Source organism: Orycteropus afer, unplaced genomic scaffold (assembly GCF_000298275.1).
Source record: "Orycteropus afer afer isolate SDZICR_OR568_19922 unplaced genomic scaffold, OryAfe1.0 scaffold00014, whole genome shotgun sequence".
In the NCBI taxonomy this organism is placed as follows: domain Eukaryota; kingdom Metazoa; phylum Chordata; class Mammalia; order Tubulidentata; family Orycteropodidae; genus Orycteropus; species Orycteropus afer.
In genome coordinates, this window is record NW_006921601.1 from 19516715 (window position 1) to 19526734 (window position 10020).

General features: G+C 48.8%; 1 protein-coding gene across 1 annotated transcript; it reads right to left on the reverse strand.

Annotated features, from left to right (window-relative positions):
- Positions 1-2861: 2861 nt before the first annotated feature.
- On the reverse strand, positions 2862-6999 carry DBX1 (developing brain homeobox 1). The gene is made up of 4 exons (XM_007955880.1): positions 6633-6999; positions 5886-5987; positions 3597-3799; positions 2862-3224 (listed from the first exon to the last, which is right to left on the reverse strand). The coding sequence occupies exons 1-4, from the start codon at positions 6997-6999 to the stop codon at positions 2862-2864; spliced, it is 1035 nt and encodes a 344-aa protein (XP_007954071.1).
- Positions 7000-10020: the final 3021 nt, after the last annotated feature.

A 10020-nucleotide genomic window follows, 5' to 3' on the forward strand; every position in this document is an offset into this window, starting at 1 on the left:
TTTCTTATATTTAAGGATGGATTATTGGCTTCAAATGGGGTGATTAGAAGACATGTTTTCCCAATCCACAGCTATCGTTTCTACTTCTACAGCTATAGAACAAGATGAAAGCGACATATCAGAGTTCTTCAGTTCATGGGAGGGAGGAATACACTCTTCAAAAAAACTGGATGAAACTAAATAAGAAAGAAAATATGTCAAAAGCTATCTTTCCCTCAGCTTTATTGATGTCAATAATTTGCCTGATTTTCTTACAGATCATTTTTTAAATACAGTATTATAGTTGCAATTGAATTGTAGCACCATTTTGAGACCAGAATTTAAAAAAAGGAAATTGAAAATTTTTAACATTGACATGAGACATTCTAAAAACTAAACATTACAACTTTACAGACTAGAAATGAATAAGACACTAAAGCATCTAAGAGTGTTCAATAGCTGAGGAACTATTAGGCAAATTTGACATTGCTGAGCCCCTCAAAGCAGAGTTATCTCAGTGAGAACAGGAAAGGAAGGCATTAATGGGTTGAATGCTGACTCTGTAGAACAAGGGCTAAGTATTTTCATATGTTTTGAGGAGGAAATGTAGGTGAATCTTTGAATTATCTGAATAATAACTTTTTTTTTTCACTTTCCATGTATAATCAATAATGAACAGTGACATCAACTTCAGGAATAAGCCAGGTTATCAGAATCTTACAGTAGAGGAGGCTTGTGTGATTTGAAAAAGAGTTAATTTGTAATAGCACATATTTAAATTTCAAATATAAAGGACAGAATTTAAACTTGACAATTTTTTTTTTTTTCTCAACAGTTGGGATGTGGTTCAAGTAAGGAAAGAAACAAAGGTCTGTGTGGCTGATGCTGAAAAGACCAATCTCTCAAAAGGCGCAAAATCAGGGTAGGTTGCTGGCTAAATCAATTGTTCCTTCTTTAGAGAACTTTTGTTTGATTTTGGGACTGAAGAATCTGTGTCTGGGTTATGTCCTGTCAGTAGATAACATTCTTGATAAAATCAAATCTCACACAAAAGAAAATGAGTCAACATCAATTTTGAGGCTTTCTTGAGGACCAGAAAACATGTCTTCAAGGAAGTTTAAAGAAAGCTGCTGCAGACTCGAGACACTTGATTTTCATCAATTTCTTTTAACCCATCATTTTGTTCCTTAGAGCAGGGAGAAGAATGACTGCAGACTCACCTTTTTGGTATCACTTTACAGGAGAAACTTTCCATGTGCATAGCAAATACAGCTATTTTATGGTACAGCAAAGCAGGAAAGACACTGGGAGTCAGAGATAGGCCCTAGTTCCAGCTATTAACTAGTTAGGTGGGCTTGGACAGGTACCTTCCTCTTTTGGACCTCAGTTTACCTTCTATAAGGTCCAACCCTCAGACTAGCTCTATTCCATTCAACACAAACACTCAGTGAATTAATGACATCACCTGACTTTTGCATACAGTCTACTTTATTTGGCATTTATTTATTTCATACATATATACATATATAAAAAATCTGTACAGGGTAAAAATACAAAATAAGTATTTATTTATTTATAAGTTATGCAATTAAACAGCTACTTTTTTAAAGTTTAAAAACCATTGCAAAAAAAAACAAAGAAATCTAGTCAATTCTTTATAGTCATTCACAATAACCTTGGTATAAAATATCCATACAACACATGTGTACAAAATAGTGTACAGTTCATAAAAGCTGTGCAAAGACAGCAAAGTTCATTTAAAAAAAAAAAAATCAAAGAGGCTTGTGGGTCTCTCTCTGTCCACATCAGGCCCAGTGCTAAGAAGCTTTGCAGCCCAGAGAGCCCTCAGGAAATATTCAAAGGGCACAAGGTAGAGTGCTTGGTGCATATGCTATGGATGCAGAAATTATAAAGGAAAAGCATTAAAAATACACAAACAAAAGTAGAAGCGGACTCTTCTCCTCATTTAGAGAACTCACTTTTCTTCCACAAGAGATTTTAGATTATGACAAAAGACTCAATATTTATTATTTTGCGCCTTAGACCAGAAGGCACAGATATTTTTTCTTGTTCAAAATTTTGAACTTTCTAAGGGAACTGCTATGGGAAGCCTGGGGGTAGGCAGCCTGGAGTAGGGTATGCAGACCATGTTGGAAACCTTACCTAAGATAGGGAGGTGAAGGGACCTAGGAAGTCAGGGGCCCTGGAGTCACAGGTTGGTGTTTTGACTCCTAACTCAGTTCCACGCTCTGTAAAAATGGTCCCTACCTTTAGGGCTATAGCTGCTAAAGAGTTGCAGGGCCTGGTTCATAAACTCGGACACCCCAAGCTGGCTGCCCTGGAGTTGATTTGGCCACCTCTTATGTTGCAGAGTACAACTGCTCCACAGGGTTTTCAAGGCTGTGACCTTTTGAAGCAAAGCCCCAGGCCTTTCTTCTGAGGCGCCTCTGGGTCTCTTCAGGTGTTAAGTAGTTGGGCACTTAACCATTTGCACCATCCAGGGGCTCCCGTTCCTAATTAAGCCCTTAATCATGTGAAATTCTTAGGCCCCAGATCCCAGGCTCTAGGGAATGGAGACCTCCCACTGTATTTAAAGTAGTTTGCAGCAAACAAGATAGAAAGGAGTCTATATGGGAAAGTTAAGGCCTGGACCAAGATCTAAATTAAGTTTCTGTGGGGAGGGCCGTTGGCAGGTGGTGTGTGTGTGGGGGGGGGGGGAGAAAGCGTTTCTTTGGGGGCAGTGGAAGGGGCAGGAGCGCCCTGGACGCTGTGATGGTTCTACAGTGGAAAGCGGCAGCAGGGACAAGGTGAATACGCAGACTGGATCCCGCCTCTTCAATTTCAAAGCGTTTAAAAACAGTACCCGGCCTGGGGAGGAGCTTTTAGGAAACCGTGATTTCCTCCTCCTCTTCGCCCTCCTCGTCCTCCTCGGAGTCGGAGAAGTCCGAAGGTTTGCCCGGGCTGCTCGAGTGCGCCGGCGACGCGGGCAGAGGCCCTTCGAGCCGCGTGTCGCGCAGGTGCCGAGGGTCGGGGGACGCGCGACAGGCCAGGCGGTGGGCGGGGCTGCCCGGGCCCTCGTCTTCCTCCTCGTCCTCCGCGGGGCCCTTCTGGCCCACGTCGCTGAGGTCCGGGTGCGGATTGAGCTTGGTGGGCAGGGTCTGCTCGCGGCAGCCCCCGCTGGACAGCAGCTCGCGCTCCTTGGAGTTCCGCCATTTCATGCGTCGGTTTTGGAACCAGATTTTCACCTGGGGGCGGAGCAGCAGAGGTGAGCCCAGGCCTCGGGCGGGGGGCAGCGCGCGGCGCCCGGGGAGGGGCTGCTCCGCCTTAGCTTCCGGGCCGGCGCCCCACCCTCTGCAGTGAGCTCAGCGGGGTCGCAGCGCCGCCAACCCCCCACCCCAGCTCGTCCTGCACGTGACGTTCGGGGTGCGGGTAGGAGGATACTCAGGTGAGCTAGGGGTCCGGTCCTGAGGCGCCTTGGGGAAGCTGGCTCGTTCACTTACTACCTCTCTGAGCCTCCGTTTCCCCACCTGTACAGCCGGACCCAAGCGGTTTCAAAGAACCTCCCAGTTGTCAGGGGAAGCGTAGGGGACCAGGTGTTGTGACGAGACTGCCCTCACCTGCGAGTCCTTCAGGCCCAATTTGGCCGCCAGCTTCTTGCGGTCGGGCTTGCTGATGTACTTCTGTTTCTGGAACATCTTCTCCAGAGCCTTGCGCTGCACGTCGGAGAACACCGCGCGGCGTAGCATGCCCCGGCGGGGTTTGCCACGGGCGGCCAGCGGCCAGGAGAAGGTGCCAGGCATGGGCACGACGCTGGAGGACGCTGCGGGGCAAGGGGAGGCTGCGATGGCGGGGCGCTGTCCTCTACCCCCCCACCCCCCGCCGGGGTGCGCCCGCCCCTCCAGCGCAGCCTCCTTGGCTTTCTCTCTCGGACCCTTCATCCCTTTAAAGCTCTCCTTTTTCTCCCGCTGGAGAATAGGCCCCAAACCTACAAACCTGGGAGAGTGAAAGGAGTTTCCGCCCAAATAACTTTGCCTTTCAACCGTACTCGGATTAGATAAAACCACGAAAAACGGCCCCCACAATAGCCCGTTTCGTTTATCCATTCAAAGAGGTCTCAGGGAAACAAACCTGCACACAACAGCTAAGATAGCCATAGAAGAAATGAATTACAAAAATAAAAATAAAAAAATCCAGCTGATGCCGCTGGGCTTCTCCCCTAAATTTTTATTACCTCGGTGGCTTTTACATACTTTAGATGAAAAATAATTCTTTTACTGATTTGATAAGGGAAAATCCTCTTTGGATTTTTTTTTTTAACCCATCAGTATTCATCTTTTTTATAGTCATCTTTCCGCCCTCTCCAGCAAAAAACGTAAAGAATTCGACCCGAATACATGAAAAGTGGCAGCTAATTAGCACATTGACTGCTTCCCAATGGGTATTGGCATGATAAAAAGGGGGAGAGTTTCGCTTTAAGGGAGGGAAAAAAAGAGAGAGAGAGACAGAGACTCTAATGAAGCGTGAATGGTAATTGTGTAGTAATGAACTAACAGAAAAAGACTGAGGACAAGCAGCGAAAGCCATATATTACTGGGACAAAAGAGATTTACACTTTCAAACTAAACACAACTGCAGGCCAAGACCATTGGGAGAATACTGATGGCAGAGGCTTCTCCTCCTCCGATCGTTTCATTAAATGGACATGAAAAGCTATTTATAAAGCTCGGGTTGTTTTTGTTAGAGCATTGAGATGAGGGAGAAAGGGAGCAAATTCCATTATCAGCAGCAGCATGAATGGTTGGGGGGAGCTCTCTCCCCCTTTTAAAATCAATTGCTTGTTTCTTTTGCTGATATTTGGGAGTGCTGGCCTGGTCTTACCCATCCCCCACCGTCCATGCCCATTCTGGCTTCTCTTTATAGCGGCTCTTCTGTCTCCTGAGTTTTGACCAGTTGCAGAGTTTTTGAGCCGTTTGAATCACCACGTGATTCCAGAATGGAAACCGTGTGGACGGTGTTTCAGGTGTTTCTTCTTTAGACGGAGACCCAATCGAAGCTTCCTGTTCAACTGCTGCTTACTTTCCAAGCTCTGGTAGCTTAGTGCCTAAGGCACTTGACTGCTAACCAGAAGGCTGACGGTTCAAACCCACCAGCCACTCCTCAGAAGGAAGATTGGGCAATCTACTTCCGTAGTGATACTGCCTCGGAAACCCAAAGAGGGGTCGCTATGAGTCGGGGCCGACTCGACGGCATATAACAACAACAACAACATAACTTAAACTAAGACTCGTGGGGGAGGGGCGGGCATGAGAAGACGTCGGCTAATCAGGTTGGAAATAGAAGGTTGAGGTGGGGGAGGATCTAGTACCCCTCCCACTGGGCGACCCCAAGCACCCCACACAAGAGAGCCCCATGTGGTCTTGTGAAAAGCCCGAAGTCCTGAATGAATCTTAAAGAGAAATTAGCCCCGGCTGGTAGGTGTCTCTCGGCGGCGTGGAGGGGCGAGGGTCGGTCTGTGTGTGGCTGCCCGGAGGAGCTGACCAATTGGTCATGGTGCTGAAACCTTTGTGGGGAATCGTGGCCAAGTGCACTGACTCTGTGGGAAAACGGCGGCGTGAAGGGATGCCAACAGCTCCTCGCCGGGAAGGGAACCGCCTCAAATTGGGACCATGACAATTCCTGCTAATTTGTAGAGCAGGGAATTGGTGCAAAGTGTCAAGCAGTCACTGCTTGTGCTAAATAGGGCATCAAATTGGCGCGACGGATTCGTGAATGTTGTACGCCTTGCAACCTCTGAACCAGAGCATAACCCCGAGGGGTGGACGGAGAAATATGGCTTCGGGGCAGGGAGCGTTGGGCCGGGGCTGGGGCGCCGCCCAGCCTCGCACTAGGAAGGGTACGAGACCTACCTGGGAAATAAGAAGATCTGATGAAAGGCTGGAAGGAGCCTTCAAAGTAGGGAAAGGCGAAGGTCTTGGGAGGGACATTCTGGAGCAAGGCAGGGGACGTTTCTGGGAGAGACAGAGGGAGGAGGATAAACAGGGAATTTGCTTGTGTGTTTATTGTACAACAGATTAAACCCATGAAATGATTACCCCTTCGGCTGGTTTCATAGCTATCTTCCTCAGCGGACTGAGAGTAAAATACATCTTTTCGTAGCATTGGCTTATCTGCTGAAATCCTCCCCTTTCCTCACAACGCCTTCTCTCACCCCTCTCCGCAGACGCCTGCTAGGCTATACTGAGCAATTAATGAGATGGGTAGGATTGGGCCGGAAAAGAAAAGAATTTCACACCCACAGTGTTAGTTAATTCAACAAATACACGGTCTTGAGTTTTACAAAAACTGGCTCCTGGAAGCCCGCAGACAGAAACACAGCAATGCAGGGGCGTGCGCTAGCTGTTTCCGGGCCGGGGAAATGTGCGCGCTTTCCGACTGCGTGTTATCAAGTTCATTCTGAGGGTGGAGCAGCCTAGAGGCTTTTCTTCCTTGGAGTAGGATGGACTTAAGTATCACATTGTCTTACTAGGGACTTCGGAATTCGTGTGTACGCGGATGTGTGCATGAGTGCTCCCTCAATACAGAAAACTGAGGCCAGAGGGACCCCGCACATACTCCACACCTGGACCAACCCTCAATGTCCTGCCCTCCCTTACCTGTTCTGGGCGCCGAGGAGAGGATGGCGTTCACTCCAAACTTAAGAAACGTAGGCTCACTGGCTGGGGAGACCGCCGTCTGAGGGGAGCCGCCCTGCCGACTGCCCCGGCCAGGGGATCCCAGGTCCGAGGCCCCCGTGTCGGTGAGGGTCGCGGGGGCCCCTTGCCTGGACGGCGACATGCTCGCCGTGGGTACGCTGCGGGGCATGTAGGCGGGGGGTCGGCTGATACGGATCAAATCCTCCACCAGGAAGCTGGAGTGGCCGGAAAATGCCGACTGCAAAGATTGGGGCAGCGTCAAGGTGGGCGTAGGGCGCAGGAGGCTGGGGTACCCCGCGGGGGGCGCGAGGAGGCCGGGGAACATCATGGTAGGCGCAGGGCAGGCGGAATAAGCCTTCTTCCAGTAGCTGGAGGGTAAATGCCTCGCTTCCCGCCCCTCCCGCCCCCGCGGTGCCCTCTCTCTGGGGCTTGGCAAACGTCTCCAAGTACGATTTCACTTGGGCGTCTGAGAATCCTCCCTGGTCTTCCCTTCGAGATGATGGTTTTATAGTGGCCCGCCCGCTAAAGCGCTTTGAAAAGTGACAGCTCTGACAATGAAGTTCAACAAAGTTCTCCACTCGAGCTTCATTCGCCGGGGGGCGCTGGGAGCTCTGATTGGCGCAGGGGTGCAATTTATGATTGGATTAGTCTTCATAAGCATGGCCCGCACAATGGGCTGGCAACAAAGGCTTGCGCGCATCAATTCTGCATATCGACCGCCTCTTTGCAATACAGTGCGGCCCCAAAGCTCTCGCCGGGGGATTTTGTTCCGAAGCAACACCCGGGCTAATTAAATGCCTATTTAGAAGTTTCAGATGACATCTTGCCTCATAGAAAAGGAATTATTTAAAGAACGTACTAAATTTATTTGCAGCTCCCCTGCTGAGCCTGGAAAATAAATCAATAAATATTCATAGAAATTCATCTCCAGGCTATCAGTAAAATAGCCCTCCCCCTTTTTTCGGGGAGACAATGGAAAATTTCAAGTCAGTGAACATGAAAATATACTCCCTCTTCGGTCTCTAGCCCTATTCACCCTAGCTGAGACGTGAAGCAGATGTGAGCAGCGGGTTAAAGCAATGAGAATGGGGGAGGGGTGCCATTTTAACTGCCCAGGGAGATTTGGAAATGGCTGCTTTGGGGCTGTTGGATGTGTGTTTGTGGGTAAGGGTCGGGGGAGGTCTGGATTTTGGGTTATTTTATCTTGAGAGACTTGCTGAGTTTCAGAGCTTTGATTGTGACCCAAAGAATAAAAGGCAGTCTCCTGCAAACTCTCAGCAAGTTGCAAACAGTTCCCAGCGACGTTTCTCTAGGAGTCTACAAGTAAGGCTCTGCAGCAATCCTGGGAGATGAGCGGCACTTAGGCAAGAGGATTCCCCTCGCAGGGACCTTACCCCCATCCCGGGCTGCCTCAGGGAGGCGACTCCAACGCTGTGAGTGCTACACTGGCCCTTTTCCAACTTCATGGAGCCTTTGGCAAACTGCGTTCAAATCCACAACTGGGACATTTCATGCCTTGGCAGTGAAGGTCAGGAGTCCATAAAAGTCCTGCCCTTTGCGGAGCGCCTAACTTGGCTAAGGTTCTGCACTCCTTAATTAACTGCAACATACAAGCGTAAAAGCCAAGCAAATAACGCAAGTTTCCGAGAATGTTGGTCCACACGTGGAAGGCCTCTCCTTAATTTGGGCCTTCAGAGGAATCTTCCAAGGGACAGTCTCTTCGCCTTCCTCTGGATTGGGGCTGGGGTAGCTCTGAGTCGCGATTTCCCGTTTCACTACTTGGCGAGATAACAGATGTGTTAAATGTCCCATTCATTTCTTTAGTGTGGCTGAACCTCCCCAAAGAGAAGTGTGCAGCCCCGCCAGGCTGCCCTGATCCTATTAACCATGAACTGTCACCTTCAGCTGGTTTTCCTTTTTGCTTTTTAACACAAAGCTTTCTCAAAAATCTTATTAACCAGCTTTATTTCTCTCGATGGTTTTGTTCAGGGCGTTTTGTGTTGATGATCTCCATGTCGCTGCTTTAACCGTTCAATAAAAGTGCATCTGCGATTTATATCACATTAAACCAGAAATGGAGCGCGCTAAAGCTCTCCCTTGATTCAAATTAAAAAGTTATTTAGGCCTGGGTACTGAAGGCTGGAGTTAATGCTTGAAGATGACGCAATTGCGGAGTTTCTGAGCCCAAGACTGCTTAGGGAGGAGTACTAGGCGGCAGACGGGAGAATCTCCAGCGGGAAAAAAACAACTGAAATAAGTAGCGATTTAAATACGGGATATGCATTGCTCGAGTAAATTGGAGGCCCTAGTAAAGGGAAAGGGAGAGCTGCCGAAAAACATTCAAAGTTCCTCCTTTGGAAGTTTTGCAATAATGTAGGATAGAAAACGGAACTATTTGACTACTTGCGCTTTAATCTTGCCACAAGACGCAATTTTCCATTGCAATCTCCAGTCGCCCCCTCCCAACTGTTTTCTGGACGCAGAAGGATGAGCTCTGGCTTTTGCGTTCCGTCTCTGTCCGCCGCCCCACCCCTTTCTTTTCCTGAAAGCTTCGGGCAGTTGCTAGGTTCCGAAGGAGACGTTGACCGCTACAGGTGTTCGTTTCCTTTTCTAGGAAGCGCCTGCCCAGTCTTCAGAAGGATTTGGAATAGAGCCTATATTTGCAGAGAACAGCTTGGGTTTCGTTTTGGGGGCAGCAAGGACGTGAAGCTGGACTGGAAACTTTCTAGCGCCCCACTTCCCCAGGCCGCCTGCCCTCCTACGGCTTTACCCTGGGTGTCGTTTTCACACCCACTGAGTCGTTCAATGCTTCCTTCTCCCCCCCCCCCCCCACTACACACAGTCGGCAATTCTGCCTGACTATAGACTCTTGCTGATTTCTCTGCTTTTAAAATGGGGCCTGACATTTTTTTGGAAGGTGGGGCAACCGCTTGCTGCGATCCACGTGGAACCTGCTTCCAGCGGTCAGTCTCCTCAGCTTCCTAAAGAATTCCTAAGGCGTTAAAGAGGGCGGGAGCAAGGGCTGGTAGCCCGTGAAATGGCAAAATAAATCCTACGGAAGCAAGGAATCAGACCAAAGGATCTTACTTTAAGTGATCTCCTGGAACGCGTCTTTTCAAACTCCGCGATAGCCTAAGGGGCTGCGCCGGAGGCGGCTGTGGCTAAGACCTGTGACCAATGCTGTTTGACTTGAGCCCATGGGGTTTTGTGCTTCCTGCCATTCATTGTAATGTCGTTATCTTCAAGTTTATTTCGGAGAAGTCATTTGCGTTCTTTATTCTAGGGCTGGAGTTTCTTTCTCTCAGGGGAAAAGAAGACGGGAGGGAAAAAGAAAAGGAGCGCTGGAAGC